The following is a 26,012-nucleotide window of genomic DNA, read 5'->3' as shown; positions in this document are numbered from 1 at the left end:
TGAGAGGGCGGAGGGGGAGATAGAGAGAGTCAGGCGGCGGAGTGGGAGAGAGAGAGAATGTGAGAGAGCGGAGGGGGAGAGAGTGTTAGAGGGCGGAGGGGGAGAGAGAGAGTGCGAGGAGGAGGAGGGGGAGAGAGAGAGTGTGAGAGGGCGGAGGGGGAGAGAGAGAGTGTGCGAGGGCGAAGGGGGAGAGAGAGAGTGTGAGAGGGCGGAGGGGGAGATAGAGAGTGCGAGGAGGAGGAGGGGGAGAGAGAGAGTGTGAGAGGGTGGAGGGTGAGAGAGTGCGAGGGGGAGCGAGAGATTGTGAGTGGGCGGAGGGGGAGAGAGTGTGAGAGGGCGGAGGGGGAGAGAGAGATTGTGAGAGGGCGGAGGGGGAGTGAGTGCGAGGGGGAGGAGGGGGAGAGAGAGAGTGTGAGAGGGCAGAGGGGGAGAGAGTGCGAGTGGGAGGATGGGGGGAGAGAGAGAGAGTGCGAGGGGGAGGATGGGGAGAGAGAGATTGTGAGAGGACGGAGGGGGAGAGAGTGCGAGGGGGAAGAGGGGGAGATAGAGAGTGTGAGAGGGCGGAGGGGGCGAGAGTGCGAGATGGAGGAGGCCGAGAGAGAGAGTGCGAGGAGGAGGAGGGGGAGAGAGAGTGTGTTAGAGGGCGGAGGGGGAGAGAGAGAGTGCGAGGGGGGGGAGGGAGAGAGAGAGAGTGTGAGATGGCGGAGGGTGAGAGAGTGCGAGGGGGAGAGAGAGAGTGTGAGAGGGTAGAGGGGGAGAGAGAGAGAGTGTGAGAGGGCGGAGGGGGAGAGAGAGAGTGTGTGAGAGGGCGGAGGGGGAGAGAGTGCGAGGGTGAGGAGGGGGAGAGAGAGAGTGTGAGAGGGCGGAGGGGGAGTGAGAGAGTGTGAGAGGGCGGAGGGGGAGAGAGAGAGTGTGAGAGGGCGGAGGGGGAGAGAGTGCGAGGGGGAGGAGGGGGAGAGAGAGAGTGTGAGAGGGCGGAGGGGGAGAGAGTGCGTGGGGGAGGAGAGGGAGAGAGAGAGTGTGAGGAGGGGGAGAGAGAGAGTGTGAGAGGACGGAGGGGGAGAGATTGCGAGGGGGAGAAGGGGGAGAGAGAGAGTTTGAGGGGGAGGATGGGGAGAGAGAGAGTGTGAGAGGACGGAGGGGGAGTGAGTGCGAGAGGGAGGAGGGGGAGAGAGAGACTGCGAGGAGGAGGAGGGGGCGAGAGAGATTGTGAGAGGGCGGTGGGGGAGAGAGTGCGAGGGGGAGGAGGAGGAGAGAGAGAGTGCGGGGCGGAGGAGGGGGAGAGAGAGAGTGTGAGAGGACGGAGGGGGAGAGAGTGCGAGGGGGAGGAGGGGGAGAGAGAAAGTGTGAGAGGGCGGAGGGGGAGAGAGTGCGAGAGGGAGGAGGGGGAGAGAGGGAGTGCGAGGTGGAGGAGGGGCAGACAGAGAGTGTGAGAGGGCAGAGAGGGAGAGAGAGAGTGCGATGGGGAGGAGGGAGAGAGAGAGATCGCGAGGTGGAGGAGGGGGAGAGAGAGAGGGCGAGGGGGCGGAGGTGGAGTGAGAGAGTGTGTGAGGGCGGAGTGGGAGAGAGAAAGAGCGCGAGGGGGAGGAAGGGGAGAGAGAGAGTGTGAGATGGCGGAGGGGGAGAGAGAGAGTGCGAAGGGGCGGAGGGGAGAGAGAGAGCAGAGGGGGGAGGGGGAGGGGGAGAGAGAGAGAGCGCGAGGTGGGATGGGGAGAGAGAGAGCACGAGGGGGAGGAGGGGAGAGAGAGTGTGAGGAGGCGGAGGGGAGAGAGAGAGTGCGGGAGGGGTCGGAGGGGAGAGCGAGAGAGTGTGAGGGGGCGGAGGTGAGCGAGAGAGAGCGGGAGGGGGAGGAGGGGGAGAGAGAGCGGAGGGGGAGAGAGAGAGCGTGAGGGGGTGGAGGGGGAGAGAGAGAGAGGGCGAGGGGGTGGAGGGGGAGAGAGAGGCTGTGAGAGGGCGGAGGAGGAGAGAGAGAGTGCGAGGGACAGGAGGGGGAGAGAGAGAGGTCGAGGGGGAGGAGTGGGAGAGAGAGAGTGCGAAGGGGCGGAGGTGGAGAGAGAGAGTGTGAGGAGGCGGAGGGGAGAGAGAGAGAGAGTGTGAGAGGACGGAGGGGGAGAGAGTGCGAGAGGGAGGAGGGGGAGAGAGGGAGTGCGAGGTGGAGGAGGGGCAGACAGAGAGTGTGAGAGGGCAGAGAGGGAGAGAGAGAGTGCGATGGGGAGGAGGGAGAGAGAGAGATCGCGAGGTGGAGGAGGGGGAGAGAGAGAGGGCGAGGGGGCGGAGGTGGAGTGAGAGAGTGTGTGAGGGCGGAGTGGGAGAGAGAGAGAGCGCGAGGGGGAGGAAGGGGAGAGAGAGAGTGTGAGATGGCGGAGGGGGAGAGAGAGAGTGCGAAGGGGCGGAGGGGAGAGAGAGAGTGCGGGAGGGGTCGGAGGGGAGAGCGAGAGAGTGTGAGGGGGCGGAGGTGAGCGAGAGAGAGCGGGAGGGGGAGGAGGGGGAGAGAGAGCGGAGGGGGAGAGAGAGAGAGTGAGGGGGTGGAGGGGGAGAGAGAGAGAGGGCGAGGGGGTGGAGGGGGAGAGAGAGGCTGTGAGAGGGCGGAGGAGGAGAGAGAGAGTGCGAGGGACAGGAGGGGGAGAGAGAGAGTGCGAGGGACAGGAGGGGGAGAGAGAGAGGTCGAGGGGGAGGAGTGGGAGAGAGAGAGTGCGAAGGGGCGGAGGTGGAGAGAGAGAGTGTGAGGAGGCGGAGGGGAGAGAGAGAGAGAGTGTGAGGGGGCGAAGGGGAGAGAGAGAGAGCGCGAGGGGTTGGAGGGTGAGAGAGAGAGTGCGAGGGGGCGGAAGAGGGAGAGAGAGAATGCGAAGAGGCGGAGGGGGAGAGAGGGAGAGAGAGCGAGTGGGCGGTGGGAGAGAGAGAGCGCGAGGGGTGGACGGGAGAGAGAGAGCACGAGGGGTGGAGTGGAGAGAGAGAGAGCGTGAGGGGTGGAGTGGAGAGAGAGAGAGCATGGAGGGATGGGAGAGAGAGTGTGAGGGGGAGGCGAGAGTGTGTGAAGGGGTGGTGGGGAGACTGAGGGTGTGGGGTAAGAGAGAGTGTGGTGGTAGAGAGAGTGTGGGGGGAGAGAGACTTTTGGGGGGCAGGCAGAGAGAGTGTGAGGAAGTTGGGGGAGAGAGAGCGTGTGAGGGTGGGTGAGGGAAAGACTGTGGGAGAGAGAGTATTTGGAGGAGAGAGTGTGGGGAAGAGAGAGTTTTTAAAAATTCATTCATAGGATGTGGGCTTCGCTGGCTGGTCCAGCATTTATTGCCCATCCCTAATTGCCCCTTGAGAAGGTGGTGGTGAGCTGCCTTCTTGAACCGCTGCAGTCCATGTGGTGTAGGTACACCCACAGTGTTGTTAGGGAGGGAGTTCCAGGATTTTGACCCAGTGACAGTGAAGGAACGGCGATATATTTCCAAGTCAGGATGGTGAGTGACTTGGAGAGGAACTTTCTGCTGATGGTGTTCCATCCCACCGCGCCCCCTTAAACCAGTTTATATTTCACCTCTTTTCTATTTTTCCTTACTTCTGTTGAAGAGTCATATGGACGCGAAACGTTAACTGTGTTCCTCTCCGCAGATGCTGTCAGACCTGCTGAATTTTTCCAGGTATTTTTATTTTTATCTGCTGCTCTTGTCCTTCTAGGTGGTAGTGGTCGTGGGTTTGGGAGGTGCTGCCTAAGGAGCCTTGGCGAATTCCTGCAGTACACCTTGTAGATGGTACACACTGCTGCTACTGTGCGTCGGTGGTGGAGAGAGTGAATGTTTGTGGATGGGGTGCCAATCAAGCGGGCTGCTTTGTCCTGGATGGTGTCAAGCTTCTTGAGTGTTGTGGGAATTGTACTCATCCAGTGGAGACTATTCCATCACACTCCTGACTTGTGCCTTGTAGGTGGTGGACAGGCTTTGGGGAGTCAGGAGGTGAGTTACTCGTCGCAAGATTCCCAGCCTCTGACCTGCTCTTGTAGCCACAGTATTTATATAGCTAGTCCAGTAATGGTAACCCACAGGATGTTGATAGTGGGGGATTCAGTGATGATAATGCCATTGAATGTCAAAGCATGATGGTTAGATTCTCCCTTGTTGGAGATGGTCATTGCCTGGCACTTGTGTGGCGTGAATGTTACTTGCCACTTGTCAGCCCAAGCCTGGATAATGTCCAGGATTTGAACATGGACTGCTTCAGTATCTGAGGAGTCACAAATGGTGCTGAACATTGTGCAATCATTAGCAAACTTCCCCATTTCTGACCTTATGATGGAAGGAAGGTCATTGATGAAGCAACTGAAGAAGGTTGGGCCAAGGACACCACCCTGATGAGGAACTCCTGCAGCGATGTCCTGGAGTTGAGATGACTGACCTCCAACAACCACAACCATCTCCCTTTGGGTATGACTCCAACCAGTGGAAAGTTTTCCCCCCGATTCCCATTGACTCCAGTTTTGCTAGGGTTCCTTGATGCCACACTCGGTCAAATGCTGCCTTGATGTCAAGGGCAGTCACTCTCACCTCACCTCGGGAGCTCAGCTCTTCTGTCCATGTTTGAACCAAGGCTGTGATGAGGTCAGGAGCTGAGTGGCCCTGGCGGAACCCAAACTGGGCATCAGTGAGCAGGTTATTGCTAAGCAAGTGCCACTTGATAGCACTGTTGATGTTCCCTTCCATTACTTTACTGATGATCGAGAGCAGACTGATGGGATGGTAATTGGCCGGGTTGGATTTGTCCTGTTTTTTGTGTACAGAACATACCTGGGCAATTTTCCACAGAGCTGGGTAGATGCCAGTGTTGTAGCTGTACTGGAACAGCATGGCTAGGGGCGCGGCAAGTTCTGGAACACAAGTCTTCAGTGCTATTGCTGGAATATTGTCGGGGTCCACAGCCTTTGCAGTATCCAGTGACTTCAGCCATTTCTTGATATCACGTGGAGTGAATCAAATTGGCTGAAAACTGGTATCTGTGATGCTGGGGACCTCTGGAGGAGGGCGAGATGGATCATCCACTTGGAACTTCTGGTTGAAGATTGTTGCGAATGCTTCAGCCTTATCTTTTGCACTGATGTGCTGGGCTCCTCCATCATTGTGGATGGGGATATTTGTAGATCCTCCTCCTCCAGTGAGTTGTTTAATTGTCCACCACCGTTCACCACTGGCTGTGGCAGGACTGCAGAGCTTAGATCTGACCCGTTGATTGGAGGTTCGCTTAGCCCTGTCAATCACTTGCTGCTTGTGCTGTTTGGTATGCAAGTAGTCCTGTGTTATAGCTTCACCAGGTTGATACCTCATATTTTACGTATGCCTGGTGCTGCTCCTGGCATGCCCTCCTGCACCCTTCATTGAACCAGGGTTGATCCCCTGGCTTGACAGTAATGGTAGAGTGGGGGATGTGCTGGGCCATGAGGTTACTGATTGTGTTCAAGTACAATTCAGCTGCTGATGATGGCCCACAGCACCTCATGGATGCCCAATCTTGAGTTGCTAGATCCAGTGTGAAGGTGGGACTTCATCTCCACAAGGACTGTGTGGTGGTCACTCCTACCGATACTGTCATGGACAGATGCATCTGCAGCAGGCAGGTTGGTGAGGATGAGGTCAAGTATGTTTTTCCCTCTTGTTGGTTCTCTCACCACCTGCCGCAGACCCAGTCTAGCAGCTATGTCATTTAGGACTCGGCCAGCTCAATTTGTTGTGCTGCTACCGAGCCACTCTTGGTGATGGACATTGAAGTCCCCCACCCAGAGCACATTCTGAGCCCTTTCGACCCTCAGTATTTCCTTCAAGTGGTGTTCAACATGGTGGAGCACTTATTCATCATCTGAGGGAAGGTGGTACATGGTAATCAACAGTGTGGAGGGAGAGAGTGTGTTGGGTGAAGAGTGATTCACATTAATTCATTGGCTCGGAGTACCTGAGGATATGAAACACTGTGTAGAGTTTTTATTCCCTGCTAGCAGCTTCACCTGGAATTTACAGCACAGAAACAGGCCAATTGGCCCACCCCTTCTATGTTGGCATTTATTTTACAAACTAGCCTCCTCCCACCCTTTTGATCACACTATCAGGGTAACCTTCAGCTTCTTTCTTACTCGTGTGTTTTTCAAGTTCCTTAAATGTATCTACACTAAAATCACAGAATGGTTACAGCACAGAAGGAGGCCATTCAGCACATCTCTCTGGTTCTCTGCAACAGCAACTCAGCTAGTCCCACTTCTTGACCTTATCCCTGTAGCCCTGTAAATTCTCTTCTCTTCAGATAGTTATCCAGCTCCATTTGAAAACCACAATTGAATCTGTCTCCACCACATGTTCAGGCAGTGCATTCCAGATCCAAACCACTTGTTGCATAAAGAAGTTTTTCCTCATGTCACCTCTGGTTCTCTTTTTAATCACCTTAGGGTCACACCACAGCTTAGGAGCTTTGAGGCAGAAAGTGAATGGGTAACTGCCAGGCAGCCCAAGAGAACTAGGCAGGTAGTGCAGGAGTTCCCCGGGGTCCCGCTCACCAGTCGGCTTTCCATATTGAATACTAGTGAGGTTGTTGGTTCTTCGGAGGAGTGCAGTCACAGCCAGGTTTGTGGCACCACAGGCAGCCCTGCTGTACAGGAGGGGAGAAAGCAGAGGGGAGGAGCAGGAGTAATAAGGGATTCGTGAGTTAGGTCAACAGGCGTTTCTGTGGCTTTAGATGTGACTCTCGGATGGTATGTTGCCTCCCTGGTGTCAGGGTCAAGGAGGTCACGGGACATTCTTCTGAGGAAGGGTGATCAGCCAGAGGTCGTGGTCCACGTTGGTACCAATGGCTGAGGTAGGAAAGGGGATGAGGTCCTGAAAGCAGATTTCGGGAAGCCAGAACGGAGATTGATAAGCAGCACCTCTAGAGCAGTAATCTCAGGGTTACTCCCAGTCCCATGTGCTAGTGAGTATAGGATTAGGAGAATGGAGCGATTGAATATGTGGCTGGAAAGCTGGTGTAGGAGGGAGGGGATCAGATTTCTGAGGCTTTGGGACCAGTTCTGCTGAAGCTGGGACCTGTACAAGCCAGACAGTCGACACCCGAACAGGACTGGGAGGAATATCCTCACAGGGAGATTTGTTAGTGCTGTTGGGGGGGAGGTTTAAACTAGGTTGGCAGGGGGCTGGGAACCTGAGGGCAAATTCAGAGCAGGGAACGGGAGATGGAGAATTAGTGAGTGACTCTGAAAGACAGAAGGAGCACAGGTTTAAAAGCGTATAACACAGGAATTTGGCAGTGTTAAAAGGTATATATGTAAATGCAAGGAGCATGGTAAATAAAGCCAACGAGCAGAGGAAACTGGGAAAGCAAAAAGAGGATATGAAAAAATGTTGGCAGATAAAATCAAAGAAACCCCAAAGATATTTTACCTATATATTAAGAGGAAGAGGATAACTAAAGAAAGGTTAGGGCCTGTCATGGTTGATGCTGAAGATGTGGGCAGGGTTCTCAATGAGTACTTTGAATCTGTCTTCACTATTGAGATGGATGATGCAGACATTCTAGTTAAAGAGAAGGAGTGTGAAACATTAGATACAATAAACATAATGAAAGAGGAAGTAGAGGAGGGACTGACATCCTCGAAGGTGGATTAATCGCCAGGGCCAGATGGATTGTATCCCAGGCTGTTGAAGGAAGCCAGGGAGGAAACAATGGATGCTCTGAGGATAATTTTCCAAGCCTCAGTAAATACAGACGAGGTACCAGGGGACTGGAGGCCTGTGAACATTGTACCATTATTTAAAAAGGGCATGAGGGATAGGCCAGAAAATTATAGGCCGATCAGTGGTGGGTAGATTATTGGAAACAATTCTGAGAGACAGGACAAGCTGTCCATTAGGAAGGCATGGACTGATCAGGGGAAGATCATGTCTTCCTAATTTAATAGAATTTCTTGAGGGAGTAACAAAAAGGATTGAGGATAGTGCAGTGGATGTTGTCTACATGGATTTCAGTCAGGAATTCGACAAGGTCCCACATGGCAGACTGGTCAGGAAAGTGAGATCTCATGGGATAGAGGGGAAGGTGGCGAGTTGGATCCAAAATTGGTTCAGCGACAGGAAACAAAGGGTAATGGTCGATGGATGTCTTTGCGAATGGAAAGTGGTTTCCGGTGGTGTTCCACAGGGCTCAGTTTTGGGGCCCTTGCTGTTTGTCATATATGTAAATGATTTAGACTTAAATGTGGGAGGCAAGATTGGGGAATTTGCAGACAACACAAAAATTGGCCACGCAGTTGATAGCGAAGAGGGTAGCTGTCGTCTTCAGAATGATATCAATGGTTTGGTTGAGTGGGTGGAAAAGTGGCAAATGGAATTCAATCGAGAAAAGTGCGAGGTAATGCATTTGGGAAGGACAAACAAAGCTAGGGAATACTCAATAAATGAGAGGATATTGAGAGAGTAGAGGAAGTGAGAGACCTTGGGGTGCATGTCCGCAGGTCCCTGAAGGTGGCAGGACAGGTGGATATAGTGGTGAACAAAGCATATGCAAGCTTTCCTTTATCGGATGAGGTATTAAATAAAAGCAGGGATGTAATGATGGAACTGTACAAAATGCTGGTTAGACTGCAGATGGAATTTTGTGTACAGTTCTGGTCACATTACAGGAAGGGCATAATTACTCAGGAGAGAGTACAGAGGAGATTTAGGAGAATGTTTCCAGGGCTTGAAAATTGCAGCTATGAAGAAAGATTGGATAGATTGGGGTTGTTTTCCTTCGAACAGAGGAGGCTGAGGTGTGACCTAATTGAGGTTTACAAAATTATGAGCGGCCTAGATAGGGTAGACAGGAAAGACTTGTTTCCCCTAACTGAGGGGTCAATTACCAGGGGACATAGATTTAAAATGATTGGTAGAAGGATTAAAGGGGACATGGGGAAAAACTTTTTTACCCAGAGGGTGGTGGGCATCTGGAATTCGCTACCTAAGTTGGTGGTTGAGGCTGAAACTCACTTAAAAAGGTACCTGGATCTGCACCTGAAGCACTATAACCTGCAGGGCTACAGACCAGGCGCTGGAAAGTGGGATTAAAAATTAACGGCTAGCTTCTTTTTTCTCTTTTTATGGCTGGCGCAGACACGATGGGCTGAATGGCCTCTTTCTGCACAGTAACTTTTCTATGGTTCTATGGTTCTTGACATTCTGCCGATGGGAACAGTTTCTCCCCATTTACTCTATCTAGACCCCTCGTGATTTTGAACACGTCTAACAAATCTCCTCTTAACCTTCTCTTCTCCAAGGAGAACAGCCCCAGCTTTGCCAATCAATCCACACAATTAAAGTCTCTCATCTTCGGAACCATTCTCATAAATATTTTCTGCACCCTTTCTAGAGACTTCACATCGTACCCGTTGAGGCTGAATCAGTGTTCTATGAAGGTTCATAACTGACTTGCCTTTGTACCCTGTGCCCCTATTTATAAAACCCAGGATTCAGTATAATTTATTAACTGCTTTCTCAACCTGCCCTGCCACCTTCAATGATTTATGCACAGATACACTCAGGTCCCTCTGCTCCTGCATTTCCTTCAGAATTGTACTCTTTATTTCATGTCACCTCTCCTTGTTCTTCTGACCAAAATGTATCACTTCACACCTCTCTACATTAAATTTCATCTGCCACTTGTCAGCCCATTCCACCAGCCTGTCTTTATCCTCTTGAAGTCTGTCACTGTCATCCCCACAGTTCACAATACTTCCAAGTCTTGCATCATCTTCAAATTTTGGAATTGTGCCCTGTACACCCCAGGTCTAGGTTATTAATATAAATCAAGAAAAGCAGTGGCCCCTCTGTATACCATCCCCCAGTCAGAAGTAATAACGTTTTCTATAATTCATGTTTTTAATAGACCAGAATTAAATAATTAAACTGTGGCATAATGAAATTCTAGCTATTCTATAGACAAAATACCGCATGGTTCAAAATAAAATGCCTATCAGTAGTACATTTTTCACTTAAAAGCATAGTTTTACTGACTTTTGGGGACTCAAATGATGAATATGTAGGAAAACAACATTATAGTATATTTAGAAATGACATGGCGAACACATTTTCTTAAGAGCCCCTGCACCTCAAAATTTGGCAGTACACCCCTGGAGGCAGTGGAGGACAGTGATGTGGTCGCCAATGACATAGGTTACAGAAAGGTCCAGAATGAGAAAGGGGGATAACAGTGCATAGGGCAGCATTTTTCAGATGCTGGGGCTTTCCTGCCTCACCACATGAAGAGAGGGCGGGGAACGCATCCCCACCAATCACAGCAGCCAGCTGGCCACTTAGCTCTCTGAGGGATGTTCATTGGCTATGGATGAGGCTCCTTGTCCCTCGTTGGAGTGAAAGTCATGCCTCAGAGAGCTGCTGGCCAATCCGATTGGCTGGAAGCGTTGTAGTCCCAACAACACCAGTGACGGCAGTAGTCAGGACTCGGCCTACAAGCAGCCCCCAGATTCTAAGCCCTGGAGTCTAAGACCAGGTGAGTTGGGGAGGGCTCAAAATGAGGAGGGGAGCTGAGGCCCAAGTGGTGGTGGGGAGAGAGACTGGGGGATCTTGATGATGGAGAAGCCAGAGGGGGAGGGAACCACCCATGGGGGCAGACCTGGGGGGGAGGGTGGCACCCGATGTAAAAAGGCATCCTTCAAGGGTGGCGACCCCCCACCTTCGTGCCTGAGCCCGAGCAGACTGGCCTGAGTCTGCCTGACATCCACCCCTTAAGTAGCCAATAATTAGACTGCCCTAGCTTCACCCATGCCCCATAAAATTGCGGAGAGGGCAAGGGCATGTGGGAGTGTGGCTGGAAGACCACCAGGAAATTTAACACGCTCCCCTCTGCCTGCACACCCACTGGGGGTGGACCGTAATATTCTGCCACGCTCACAGTCACAGAGGCTGTCATTTGTGACTTTGATTAAGGTCATTTCAGTGCTGTAGCATGAAGGTGAAATACTCAAAAGATCAGATGAAGCTGGAGGAATAACAGAAAAGACCAAATGAGATTTGGTGAGAAGCGTCCTTTGCAACAATGGCAATTTGGCTTGGGCAGCTAATAGAAAATGGAGCCAGGCAAATGAGGAGCAAGGTGTCACCAGCTCTGAGCCAATTCCTGAAACCAACGCCCTGAAACCTATCTGAGCACTTTGATTGGCCAGAAAGCATGGGATCAAGTTTTCTGATCTGGCAGGCACCCCATCAAACCAGTAGGAAGATGGGCTTAGTCCATTGATCAAAATAGATCTTCCAAAGACAGCCTCAGCTCCTGTGGGATTTGTACCACAACCAGTTTGTTTACCTATGTTGGGTACAGATGAGGGAAGCAAATGCAGCTCGTATCATGGCACAGAATGTCTGGGTACAGAATGAATGGGTACAGAATGTCTGGGTACAGAATGTCTGGGAATAGAATGACTGGGTACAGAATGTCTGGGAATAGAATGACTGGGTACAGAATGTCTGGGAATAGAATGACTGGGTACAGAATGTCTGGGCACAGTGTCTGGGTACAGAATGTCTGGGCATAGAATGAATTAATGGTTTTGTTTCTCACATTCAGCAACTGAAGCTTTCTATCACACCATTGCCATCGTGGCAACTTTGGCAATTCCCCTTTCACGTGTCAGCTGAAGCTCAGTGGGAAGTGCTCTTGTCTCTGAGTCAGATGGTTGTAGATGTGAATCCAACGCCTGAGACTCGAGCACAAAACCTCCACTGACATTCCCAGCGCTGTACTGAGGGAGTGCTGCACTATCGGAAGTGATGTACTGTGGATGAGATGTTGAACCAAAGTCCTGTATGTCTTCTCAGGCGAATGTTAAAGACCCCATGGCACTATTTTGAAGAGGAGAAGGGGAGTTCTCCTCGATGTCCTGGCCAATATTTAATCTTCAACCAACGTCACAAAAACCAATGATCTGGCCATTATTTCATTGCTGCTTGTGGGATCTTACTGTTTGCAAATTGGCTGCTGCGCTTCTTATATTACCACAGTGACTATACCTGAAAGAACACTTTACTGGTGGGAAAGCACTTTGGGACATCCTGAGGTTATGAAAGGTGCTTCACAAATGGAGGTTTCTTCCTCCATAGCCTTGAGAACGTTAGCTGGTTTCCCATAAAGGCCGGACTTTTATGCCGGCAGGAGTTTACATTCCCCCCGAGGTCAATGGACTTTTGAATGACTCGCCGCATTACAGCTCACTGCAATGGAGCCGTGGAATTCCGCCCAAAGTCTTTTTTTTTTTGCACGACAAGTCTTATCTTCATGTTTTTTCATAACTTAGGTTCCTGAAACCTTGAAACGCTTGGGTTGTTTTCCTAAAGGGCAGCAAGGAAGCAGAATGCTGACATTTTCAAAGCGTAAGTTAGAATAAATAGAACAGTGTCACTGCAGAGAGCACAGCAGGGTGGTTGTGTCAGCAGAACCTGTGCGTTGGGTGCGTCTGGGAGGTGTCTGAGCTCAGGAAGCCTCCGCATTGTTTGAGAATGGATTGGTGGTGCTGGTTTGGTCCCATGCTGCTCCCTTCCCCTATGTCCATAATGAAATGGCTGAATCTGATGGCAGAGTAGCATTCCAGCAGGGATGGAATTCCTTACCTCAAAGCGTCCATGTCAGTGTATCATGCACGCTTTTGAAAAACCATCCAAGTAATTTAGACTCCACCCCTCCAGCAGATGTGCTGCCATTGGCTCAGTTGGCATGTTTCTGAGTCAAAAGGTTATGGGTTCAAGTCTTGCCCCAGGGCTTGAGCCCAATTCTCTAAGCTGATACTGAAGTGCAGTACTAAGGGAGCTGTTGGAGGTGCTATCTTTTGGTTGAGACATTGAACCAAGGTACCAGCTGCCCCCTCAGGTGGATGTTAAAGATTCCATGGTGCTATTTTAAAGAATAGTAGAGGAGTTCTTCCTGGTATCCTGGCCAATATTTATTTCCCTGGTATCCTGGCCAATATTTATTTCTCAATCAACACCACAAAAATAGATTATCTGGTCATTATCACATTGCTGTTACTGGGAGCTGCCGCATTTCCTACATTACAACAATGACACTTCAGATCTGTTTCTTTGACTCCAAAGCACTCAGGGGCATTTTGTGGTTATGAAAGGTGCTATATAAATGCAAGTCTTTTAATTCCTGTTCAGTATTGTATTTCTTTTCTAGAAATTCTCTTTGTATTCATTACCTGAAATTTTTCCCACAAACAGTAAAGAACCTACAATGCACCAAAACTTCCCAGGTGTTGGCTCACTCCCTCTCCAAAATAACCTAAGCTTTTTAGAAAAAAGACTTAGTGTCTTTCACAACCTCAGGACATTCCAAATCACTTTACAGCCAATGAAGCACTTTTGAAATGTAGTCATGTTGTAATATAGAAATTTTTTAAAAAGATACATTTATGGGATGTGGGTGTCACTGGCTAGACCAACATTAGTTATCCATCCCTAACTGCCCTTGAGAAGGCGGTGGTGAGCTGCCTTCTTGAACTGTTGCAGTCCATGTAGTGCTAGGGTGGGAGTTCCAGGATTTTGACGCAGCGACAGTGAAGGAATGGCAATAGAGTTCTGAGTCTGGATGCTGTGTGGCTTGGAGGGGAACTGGCAGGTGCTGGTGTTCCCATGCATCCAATGTCCTTGTCCTTCTAGGTGGTAGAGGTTACGGGTCTGGAAGACACTGTCGAAAGAGCCTTGGCAAGTTTGCAGACGATTTGTGCACAGTAACCTTCCACAAACAGCAATGTAACAGTGATCAGATCACTTGTCTTAGTGATGTTGGTTGAGTGTAAATATTGGTCAGGTTACTGGAAGAACTTTCCTGCTCGTCTTCAAAGTAGTGTCACCAGATCGTTTATGTCCAACTGAGAGGGCAGGCAAAGCCTCAGTTAAACATTTCATCTGAAAGTCAGCACCTCCAACAGTGCAGCCCTCCCTTTGTACTGCACTGGAGTGTCAGCTTAGATTTTTGTGCTGAAGTTGTTGGAATTAGACTCAAACCTTGTGACTCAGAGGTGAGAGTGATACCCACTGAGCCACAGCTGACAACTATTGATTTACAGCAAAAAACTATAATTTACTGGGTTTTTTTTTTCTGGTGCAAGGGGATGCAGTTTGGAGATTGCCAACCCTGACTGCAATCCAAATGATAATGCTGAGGGCAAGTTTTTTTTAATGCTGTATTTCAATACTTTCTGTTTCAATAAATAAAGATCAAATTACTCCATTAGGATTGTCTGAATGCCAATAATAAATGGTGTATCTGAATCAGATTCTAGCTGCCTTCACTGCAGTGCTATTGAAAGCTTTCCCGTGTTACCAGACTCTATAATGGCTCTGCATAGAGGCGCTGCACATCAGGTGGTATGACGCAGTTTGAGAGGGTCTTAGTCAAACAAGGGATGTGAGATCTTAATCTGAAATAGAATGGGGTGTCCATGGGCTTCATACAATAAAGTATTCTCAGCCTAACTGGCATAATGGGTGTGAGAGGTCAAGACGGAGGGCGTCAGCAGTGTTGGAACAGAAACAGGGTGTGTGCTTGATTCTGTCTATTTGTGTGCCTGCGGGCTCTTTTTCGTATTGGGTGGGCACTCTGCAAAGTCATTGGATTATTGAAAACAATTTTGGAAGAAAAAGCAGACGACAGAATCTCTAATATTTGTACCAGACAGTAACATGCTACAATCACACACAAATTCAATTAAGATGATTAAACGTGTAAATCAGCTTTAAAGGAGGATTTTAGTCAAGCTTCATTTTTAACTTATTTTGAAATTAATTTGCACCAAATATTTTTATGGACAGGAAGAGGGAACACTGGGTCGCATAGCCAGAATGTAAGGAACGCAAGGGTGGAATAAACAGCGAGGAAGTACTTGAAAGGACGCGACAATAAGGGAGGGAACAGGGAGGGGTGGAGAGCAGTTAGAAGGGGAACCACATCTGCTGACTGGAGACTATATACCCGTGGAGATGGAGGAGCAGACTATCAGATGAAGGATATTCTCAGGGACCATATATTGTGTTGCCAAGGGTTACACAGAGAGCTGGAACACACACTCTTGAGTCGGGAATTAATCCCATGTAAAATCTGATGCTGACTTTAGCCCTGCAAGGACCTAAGCAGGGATACCAATTGCAGTACAGAGTATAACGACATTAACTCATTAAAGGTTGCATTTTTAATATATAAATATATATATATATATATATTTCAAAAAAAGATCATTTAGAAATGGTACCTCTGTCGTCTTGGCAACAGAATCCTGGTCGCCCCCGGAAGGCTGTGTGTCGATGCCCGGGGCTCGGAATTGATGGTGGGGAGTAGCCCCATCGGTGACCTCGGAATATTTAGTGAAAACCAGAGGCACGGCAATGTCAGCCTTGTCTAGCTGGTTCCAGAAGCGAGCGATGCAACACGCCCGGCTAATACACGGCCACGCCATCGCTGTCCAGGGTGCTGAAACTCTCCTCGCTCCGCCCTGCTGTCCAGGGTGCTGAAACCCTCTTCTTGCCCTCCAACCGGGTTGATCTAGTTAAACCCACCAACACACCTCGGTTCGGCCCCAACGTCCTGCAATTGTTTATATATATTATTTAATTTGCTAATCTCTTTGCTGTGAAATGTTTTCCATCTACAAAATAGCTTTGATACCTAGAGGAAATCACTCAAAGGATGGTTTGGATACTCTCGCTCACAGAGGTAAAGCGAAACATGTCCATTCGCAAGGACCCCACCCTCTCTGGTCCCAACATCCTCGATCTCGGGATGTTCGACAGGGAATTGGAGCCAAAGAAAACCTTTTCCTCCCCGCCGTCAGCTCACGCTGTGTGGCTGCAGAGATGGAGGAAGGGGGAAGGGACGAGAGAAAGAGAGAGAGCGAGACAAGCCCTTTAACTGTTTACTGCCCAGAGTGCCATTAAGACATAACAGCTTAGGATCTGATAATAAATTGTATCTCTTCCTTTAAAAGGAAAAACAATTTCACTAACACAGAACAGGCTGGAAACATACAGGATGCGCCTGAAAGCAGGTGGCAGCCTTTAAAGTTAAAAGGATTGCGATACAGCATTGAGAACCTAGTTCTTATTCACATACCTGCTGCGCACTTTCAGCATATTCTGTTTTTATCTCTCTAGCGTTTGATGGTGTAAAATTATTGAAACTTAGAATCATACAGCATAGAACAAGGCCACTCGGCCCATTCAGCCTGTGCTGGCTCTTTAAAAGGGTTATTCCATTAGTCTCACTGCTTCCCCACTTCCACCCCCTTAGCTTTGCAAAATTTTCCTTTTCAAGTTTATATCCAATTCCCTTTTGAAATTGATGATTGAATCTGCTTCCATCATTCATTCCGACAGTGCATTCTAGGTTATCACAAGTCATGGCATAAAAATTCTTCTCACCTCCCCTCTGGTTATTTTAACAATTATCTTCAATCTATGTCCACTGGCTCTGGAACCACTGGCCACCAAAAACTTTCTCTCCTAATTCACTCTATTATAACATGTCACAATTATTAAATTTCCTCTTAAACCTACCCTGCTCCAAGGAGAACAATCCCAGTTTCTCCCGTCTTTCTGCATAACAGAATATGGAATTCAGAACCACAAGGAATCATTGAGGTGAATAGGATAGGTACATTTAAATGGATAAGTACATGAGGAAGAAAGGAATCATAGACTTTGTTGTTAGGGTTAGATTCTCCCCAGCACAATGAAATTGAGACATCTGCATTATATCCTACCAGAGAGAAACTAACATAACACACTGGGAGGGTCAAACTTCCACATTCAGGTCTTTATAAGAAGAATAGGAAGGTATGTAAAGGTAGGGGGGTAGCACTGTTAATCAAAGAGGGCATTGGTGTAATAGTTAGAGATGGTTCAGGAGATCAGGATATAGAATCGGTTTGGGTGGAGATGAGGAATAGTGGAGGGGGGGGGGGAGTCATTAGTGGGAGGAGCCACCATGTAGGACAAAGTATTCAAGAGAAGATATTGTGTGCTTGTGATAAAAGCAATAATCATGGGTGATTTTAATCTACACATAAACTGGAAAAATCAGATTGGCAGTAGTGGCCTGGATGAGGAGTTCTTAGAATGCTTTCAAGATAGTTTCTTAGAGCAGCATGTTCTGGAACCAATCAGAGAGCAGGATATATCAGACTTGGTATTGTGTAATGTGACAGGATTAATTAATGACCTCAGAATAAAAGTACCCCTAGGTAGAAGCAACCACAATATGATTGAATTTTACATCCAGTTTGAAAGGGGGAAGAGTGGGTCTAAGTCAAATATCTTAAATTTAAATAAGGGCAACTATGTAGGGATGAAAGCTGAGCTAGCTGAAGTGAACTGGGAAATTAGGCTAGAGGAGAGATCAATAGAGAAGTAGTGGCAGACATTTAAGGGGGTATTTCAGAGTATTCAGAATAAGTACATTCCTACTATTAAAAAAAATTGTAAGAGGAGGACACACCATCAGTGGTTAACTAGAGGTGTTAAGGAAAGCATCAAACTTAAGGAAAAAGCATACAACTCTGCAAAGATGAGTGCAGGACAGATGATTGGACAGAATATAAAGAATGGCAGAGAATGACTAAAAGGTTAATCAATCAAGAGAAATAAATTAGAGTGTGAGAGGAAGCTAGCTAGAAATATAAAAATGGATAGCAGGAGTTTCTACAGATACTTAAAAAGGATAAGAGTAAGTAAAGTGAGCATTGGTCCTCTAGAGAATGACAGTGGGAAGTTAATAATAGATAATAAGGAAATGACAGAAGAAATTAACAAATATTTTGCTTCTATGTTCACTAGAGAGGATACAAAAAACATTTCAGTAATAGCTGTAAATCAAGAGGTGAACGGGAGAAAGGAACTTGGTGAAATTTAAATCACTAGGGAAATGGTACTGAGCAAATTGATGGAGCTGCGGGTTGACAAGTCTCCGGGTCCCAATGGACTACATCCTAGGGTCTTAAAAGTGACTAATGAGGTAGTTGATGCGCTGGTGCTCATTTTCCAAAATTCGCTAGATTCTAGAAAGTTTCCATCAAATTGGAAAGTAGCAAATATAACCCCTTTATTCAAGAAGGGAGAGAGGCAGAAAACAGGAAACTATAGGCCAGTTAGCTTGCCGTCTGTCATGGGGAAGTTATTAGAATCGATCATTAAGGAAGTTATAACTGGGCACTTCGAACAGCTCGAGGTAATAGAGAAGAGTCAGCATGATTTTGTGAAAGGAAAGTCATCTTTAACCAATTTATTGGAGTTTTAATTTGAAGGAGTAACATGTGTAAAAGATAAAGGGGAGCCTGTAGACACACTGCACTTGGATTTCCAGAAGGCATTTGATAAGATTATTATGGAAAATAAAAGTGCATGGCATAGTGGATAACATATTAGCATGGATAGAAGATTGGCTGAATGGCAGAAAGCAGAGCATATGCATAAATGGGTCTTTTTCTGATTGGCAGTGCGTGGCATCCCACAGGGGTCTGTACTGAGGCCTCAACTTTTTACGATTTATATCAATGACTTAGATGAGGGGAGTGAAGGCATGGTGGCTAAATTTGCAGATGACACAAAGATAGGTAGGAAAGTATGTTGCGAAGAGGACATGAGGAGGTTACAGATGGATACAGATAGGTTGAGTGAGTGGGCAAAGATCTGGCAAATGGAGTTTAATGTGGGAAAATGTGAAGTTATTCACTTTCGCAGGAAGAACAAAAAAGCAGAGTATTACTTAAATGGAGATTCTGGGGTGCAGAGGGATTTAGGTGTTCCAGTACATGAATCACAAAAAGTTAGTATGCAGGTACAGCAAGTAATTAAGAAGGCTAATGGAATGCTATCCTTTATTTTGAGGGGCATTGAACAGAAAAGTAAGGATGTTATGCTTCAGTTATACGGGGCATTGGTGAGACTGCACCTTGAATACTGTGTGCAGTTTTGGTCTCCTTATTTAAGGAAGGATGTAAATGCATTGGAGACGGTTCAATGGAGGTTTACTAGATTGATACCTGGAATGAGTGGGTTGTCTTATGCGGAAAGGGTGGACAAACTGGGTTTGTTCCCACTGGAGTTTAGAAGAGTGAAGGGTGATTTGATTGAAGTTATACAAGATCCTGAACGGCCTTGACAAGGTGGATGTTGAAAGGATGTTTCCTCTTGTGGGTGAGTCCAGAACTAGGGAGGGCACTGTTTAAAATTACGGGTCGCCCTTTTAGGACATTGATGAGGAGAAATTTTTTCTCTCAGAGGGTTGTGCGACTTTGGAATTCTCTGCCTCAGAAGGCAGTGGAGGCGGGGTCATTGAATATTTTTAAGGCAGAGGTAGATAGATTCTTGTTAGGCAAGGGAATAAAAGGTTATCCGGATTAGATGGGAATGTGGAAATTGAAACATAAGAGAATATGGAAATCGAAACCCATGATCTTATTGAATGGCGGAGCAGGCTCGAGGTGCAGAATGGTCTACTCCTGATCCTATTTCTTATGTTCTTATATTCTAATGCATTAATTGTTTATTACACTGGAACGTAGAAAGCCACATCAGTGTAGTGCCCACCACAGGGGAACTGGGACATGTGTGAACAGGGCATGAAACTGTTTATTGCCTTAACCAATCATATTGATAGATCCTTACTGAGACATGCTGAGTCTAAACCAGGAATGTAAGTTAGAATATTTAATTCAATATTAAAGCATGTACAGAAAGCAAAATAAAGAGAGGGAAATAAATATTGGATTATGAAAGAAATAGATAAAAGAGACGGCGTGTTAAAATTAAAATAAAATATTTGATGTACGTTTTTATTATTTTTTAACACCTTCAATAATAATTAAAACCCAAAGGAATGAAACACAACACCAGTAGAAGTTGATTTTCATTGCCAGAGAGCATGCTTGGCAATAATTAGGACAAACTATAGCATTAACAACTTACACCAGAATAGACACGCCCTATCTTGTTCTGTGCACTTAGTGGGTAAAGTTACCAGAATTTGCTGTCTGATTTACACTTTCATGTTGGTGAACACTGCCAGCCATGTATCTTTTCCAACTGTAAAACCTAGGCCATTATCACACCAGATAGTAAAAGACCATTAGATGCAGGAGCAGAAATATGCAATTCGGCCCATCGAGTCTCCTCCGCCATTCAATGAGATCATGGTCGATCTGATAATCCTCAAATCCACTTTCCTGCCTTTCCCCCATAGCCCTTGATTCCCTGACTGATTAAAAATCTGTCTATCTCAACCTTGAATATACTTAATGACCCAGCTTCTACAGCCCTCTGCAGTAAAGAATTACACAGATTGACTACCCTCTGAGAGCAGAAATTCCTCCTCATCTCTGTCTTAAATGGGTGACCCCTTACTCTGAGATTATGCCCTCTGGTCCTAGGCTCTCTCATAAGGCAAAACAGCCTCTCAGCTTCTATCCTATCAAGCCCCCTAAGAATCTTATATGCTTCAATAAGGTTGTCTCTCATTCTTCTAAACTCCAATGAGTACAGGCCCAACCTACTCAACCTCTCCTCATAAGAAAATCCCTCCGAACCCAGGATCAACCTAGTGAAACATCTCTGGACTGCCTCCAATGCCATTACATCTTTCCTTAGATAAGGGGACCAAAGCTGTTCACGGTATTCTAGGAATGGTCTAATTAGTGCCTTGTATAGTTTCAGCAAGACTTCCCTATTTTTATACTCCAGTCCTTTTGAAGTAAAGGGAATATTGCCATTGTCATTGTCTAATAGGCCATGGGAGGGCTTGAGGAACTGTGGCATTGGTAGCTGTGGGGGGGAGATGGTGGCCTGGTGGTAATATTGCTAGACTTGTAACTCTAGAAGCGCAGTGTAATTATTAACAGAGCGTGTGTTCAAATCCCACCGTGGCAGTTGGTGGAATTTTTAAAAATCAATTAATAAAATTTGGAATATAAAACTGGTCTTAGTAAAGGTGAACATGAAACTATCATTGATCATTGTAAAAACCCATCTGGTTCACTAATGTCCTTTAGGGAAGGAAATCTGCTGTCCTTACCTGGTCTGGCCTACATGTGACTGCAGACCCACAGCAATGTGTTTGACTCTTAACTGCCCTCTGAAATGGCCAAGCAAGCTGCTCAGTTCAATGACTGTCGGGATGGGAAATAAACGCTGGCCCAGCCCAGCAATGGCCACACCTCATGAAAGAATGAATTTTTTTTTAAAAAATCATTTTAATCTCAATCATCTGTATCTATTTACAAGAGGTTGTTGCATAAAATTCCATATTAGTTCACATTTAAAGTTTAGGCTTTGGTATATTATTACTTCACTGTAAATCAATTTTTTGCTGTAAATGCCACAGCAAAATGGAATTATTATCGATGAGATGAAACCAGGGATGTAAATTGCATTAAAAAAAATAATAATATATGGGGCCATTGCATGAAGTATAATCTTGAAATCTTTTTTTTCAAATGAAGTCAATGATTGTTTAAATCGTCAGGACTGGGTGAACCTTCGTTATTTGTTAAAGATATTTTTGCTTGTTGGACAGTAGGAATTTTTCTTTTTCTTTTTCAATTTCTTTTGCCAGCCTTGTTCCCCCACTTCCTCTCCTCCAAGTGTGCCATCTGCTATCTCAGCTAAGTGGCATGTGCTTTATGCACGAGCCAACTGAGTGAGCATCAGAAGACTATTTGTCCACGTAAGGCATCACAACTGATCCCAGTCCTTTCGTCGCCCATCAGTCAAACATGCACATAGTTTCCAGTGATTTCCCCCACCCCTATCAAAGGACACTGAGGTCAATTTTTGTACCTCAAATGTTGAGCTGGCCAAAGTCATTATGAACCAGGATTCAAATCTAACCTTTAGGGTTAACAGTGACTCAGTGGATCATACTTTCACTTTTGAGTCAGAAGGCTATGCGTTGGGATCCCACTTTAGGAACTTGTGCACAAAACCTAAGCTGACACTCCAGCGCAGTACCGAGGGAATTCTGCACAGTTGGAGACTTTTGGGTTACTTGTTAAACTCTCTATTTTCTAAACTGGATGGAAAAGATCCCATAGGGCTATTTGGAAGAAGAGCAGGGGAATTACCCCTGGTGACTCAGCCAATATTTATTCCTCAATCAACATCACAAGATTATCTGGTCATTAGCGCATTGTTGTAAGTGGGAGCTTGCTGTGCACGACTTGGTTGCTTGTTTTCTACATTATATCAGTGACTACATTTCAAACAATGCCCTTCCTTTCTTGTAAAACACTTTGGGATTTCCTGAGACCAGGAAAGGCGCTTTATAGATGTGTGGAGTAGCACTGTTGCAGGCAGTATCCTTTGCAGCAAGACCATCAGAGGGAGATAAGATTTAAAGATTTAAATACTCGAGGAAAAGAGGCTAGGATGAGATATATCTAAATTGAGTTTGTTAGTTGAATGTTTTTAGATTCTCAGTAAGGCACAAATAATTCAGTTCATGTTTGTTTAGCGGAAATGACTGGTCTTGAGGAAGAATATCACATGAATGAAACATCACTCAAGTAATCAATTATTCAAACAGATTGATCCTTATTTACAATTACTCTTAAAGAGGCAGTGTACTGATTTTCTTTATCGAAATCTTTGCAAAGTCACAAAAACTGCATATATTTTTACTATATTATACTAGCCTTTTGTGGTTCATGCATTAGGACACCCAGATCCCTCTGAATCGCAGAGCTCTGCAATCTCTCACCATTTAGATAATAAGCTACTTATTTATTTTTCCTGCCAAAATGAATAATTTCACATTTGCCCATATCATACTCCATTTGCCAGATCTTTGCCCACTCACTTAACCTATCTGAGTCACTTTTTGGCCTCTTTATGTCCTCTTCACAATTTACTTTCCTACCTATCTTTTATCATTTTTGATAAATGGGTCATTTATCAAGACCCATTTATGCCTACTCCCTGCTTCCGGTTAGCTAGCCAATCTTCTATCCAGGCTAATATGTTACTCCCTACACCAAGAGCTTTTATTTTCCACGATAACCTTTGATGTGGCACCTTATCAAATGCCTTCTGGAAATATAAGCACAGTACATCCACTGGTCCCCTTTTATCCACAGCATATGTGGCTCATTCAAAGAACTCTAATAAATTGGTTAAACATGATTTCCTTTTCGCAAAACCATGTTGACTCTGTCTGATTGCCTTGAATTTTTTCTAAGTGCCCTGTCATAATATCTTTAATAATAACTTCTAACATTTTCCCTATGACAGATGTTAAGCTAACTGGCCTGTAGTTTCCTGCTTTCTGTCCCCCTCCCTTTTTGAACAAAGGAGTTACATTTGCTATTTCCCAATCTAATGGAACCTTCCTCGAATCTAGGGGATTTTGGAAAATCAAAACCAATGCATCAACTATCTCACTAGCCACTTCTTTCAAGACCTTAGGGTGAAGTCCATCCAAACCCAGGGACTTGTCAGCCCACAGCCCCAACAATTTGCTCAATACCACTTCGCTGGTGATTGTAATTTTCCCCGAGTTCCTCCCTCCCTTCCATTTCCAGAATGTGCTGTCGCGGATGAGGCTCCAACACTGGGTGTGCAGATTTAGAAAATAACTAAAATATTTTTATCTTAGCGAGCAACGGTAATAAAGACTTCAGTTTCCACAGGGTTGCCCTCTTGAAGAAGAACTACAACAACAAATTGCATTTATACAGCACATTTTCATGCAGTAAAACATCCCAAGGCATCACAGGAGCATTGTCAGAACAAAAAGGAGATATTAAGACAGGTGATCAAAAGCTTGGTCAAAGAGGCAGGTTTTAAGGAGCGTCTTAATTGAAGGGAGAGAGAGAGATGGAGAGTTTTAGAAAGAGGAACTCCGGGCAGCTGAAATCAGAGTCATTTTTGTAATATCTTTCACAGAGGAGAGGTGATGGCGTCGTGGCATTGTTTCTGGACTAGTAATCCAGGGACCCAGGGTATTGATCTAGGGACCTGGATTTGAACCCTGCCATGGGATGGTGGAATTTGAATTCAATACAAATCTTAAAAGTCTAATGATGACCATGAAACCATTGTCGATTGTTGTAAAAGCCCATTTGGTTCGCTAATGTCCTTTAGGGAAGGAAATCTGCTGTCCTTACCTGGTCTGTATGTGATTCCAGACCCATAGCATATGTGGTTGACTTTTAAATGCTGGCCTAGCCAGTGATGTCCAATCCCATGAATGAACAGAGAAAAGATTCACAAGACCCCAAGGTGCTTTGTAGCCATTGAACTTTTTTGAAGTTCAGTCACTATTATCAACTTGAGCACAGCAAGATTCCACAAGTAGAAAATGAGGTAAATGATAATGCTGGCTGTGAGGTGAATGTTGCCCTGGACACCAGGAGAATCCCTCTGTTTTTCTTCAAATTGCAACCAATTGGGTCAATTACACACCTGAACAACACCCCATACTGTTTCTGTGCGCATATTTTCAGGATGTGGGAATTGCTGGCAAGGCTGCCTTTATTGCCCAGCCCTAATTGTTCTGAGTAACTGAGTTCTCTCCCTCCAGAGGCAATCGCAGATTGGTGAGAGACTGGGGTCACTTAAAAACCAGACCCGGGTACAGAGAGCAGGTTGTCTTCTCTAAGGGATATCAGTGGAGCAGTTGAATTTTACAACAAGCCAATAGCTTCAAGGGACTGGATTTTCAGTTTATCTGCAGGCGAGGGAGGGAGAATGGAAACTGTGTGTTCCGCTTGCCCCCTCCCCCGCTGCCTCAGCTTGTCCAATCAAGCGTCGGATGGCGAACTAGTGGCTGCCCAGCAGCAAGGAGACCAATTAGAGAAGCAAAGTGTGGGGGGGGGGGTGGTGGAGAGGGGTTGGGGGAGGTGTGGTGGTTGTTGTGGGGGCTTGGCACCCAATTGGACTGTAGGCCAGGTAGTCATGTGGCAGAGGGCTAATGCTGTAAACAGGAAGCCCAGCATGGTTACAAGTTCAAAGGCTCTCTGAACGTCTCTTTATTTTTCATCGAAGGCTCAAAAAATCTGAAGACGATTTGAGTTAAAAAAAACATACAGGCGCTGCCAACTGCACCAGCGGAATCAGCTGCCTCATGCAGCGGCCGCGGTCCCATTGACTGGCCTTTTGCCGCCTTGGCACAGCTGCAGTAAAGTGTTCCCAAACTTGTTCACATCCGGGTGCCTGAAAAGTGCAGCGGGTGACGGAAGACTGCGGACGAGTGCGCCGTTAGCAAGCCTGGCGGCTTGTTAATTCATTATTTCAAAATGGCGAACGGGCTGCTGATTTCCTCACCCACTCCCCTTTCGGTAATTTCGGTGACTGGCGTGATGATGTCATATTGCCGACCCAACATCATCAAGCTGCACTTTATGTTCGCGCGAGGCGGTGGGGTGGGGCGGGGGGGCGCGCGGAGGTGAGTTGGGGGGAGGAGTGGCCCACCAAATTTGCCGACATAAAATCTAGCCCATGGGCACTTTTGCTGGTAGCAGTTTTAATCTCAAAACTATGCAATTTGAATTTACGTTCTTCTTTGGATTACTAGTCCAGTAACATAACCACTACATTACCAAGCAATAAGGACACAAGAAGCCTTCTAGGCCCTCCTGGAGAGACAGAAGGAGCCTCAGTTTAACAGCTCCTCCAAAAAGTCGGCAGCTTTGACAGTGCAGAGCTCCCTGTGGCCTTGTGCTCCCAGTATTGATTAATCAATACCAAAGGCTTAGCTCTAGATCTAATGGTGCACAATTCTTGGATCCTTAAGGAAAGACATTTAGTGAGACAATGTCTTCAAGGACGAAGAAGATCGTTCTACAAATTGCTCAGTTCAACCTCTCCTGTCCATTAAGAGTTGGCAGCTTGCATGCCGAGATGGAGATAAAGCCCAGAAGGTAAAATACACCCACAACTCCCCACCAAGGCCTTAAACTTAGGTCAGTGAGGCAGTATTATAACTCACTCATCCACCCATCTGAAACCAAATTGGGGTTTAAATTGCCC

General features: G+C 46.6%; 2 protein-coding genes across 3 annotated transcripts in view; both read right to left on the bottom strand.

The window, feature by feature from the left end:
* LOC144682558 (microtubule-associated protein 6 homolog) overlaps positions 1–15,759 on the bottom strand; it is a 54,470-nt gene extending 38,711 nt beyond the window's left edge. The window contains exon 1 of the mRNA XM_078544994.1: positions 15,251–15,759. Coding sequence (XP_078401120.1) covers positions 15,251–15,454 — 204 coding nt within the window. The 5' untranslated portion in view covers positions 15,455–15,759. The remainder of the gene's footprint in view (positions 1–15,250) is intronic.
* Positions 1–26,012, bottom strand: part of LOC144682565 (BTB/POZ domain-containing protein KCTD14-like) — a 1,380,231-nt gene that overhangs the window by 211,501 nt on the left and 1,142,718 nt on the right. The gene's annotated exons all lie outside the window — the stretch shown is intronic.

This window comes from Cetorhinus maximus, chromosome 7 (genome assembly GCF_964194155.1).
Source record: "Cetorhinus maximus chromosome 7, sCetMax3.hap1.1, whole genome shotgun sequence".
In the NCBI taxonomy this organism is placed as follows: Eukaryota; Metazoa; Chordata; class Chondrichthyes; order Lamniformes; family Cetorhinidae; genus Cetorhinus; species Cetorhinus maximus.
This window is presented reverse-complemented; position numbering and strand designations above follow the sequence as displayed.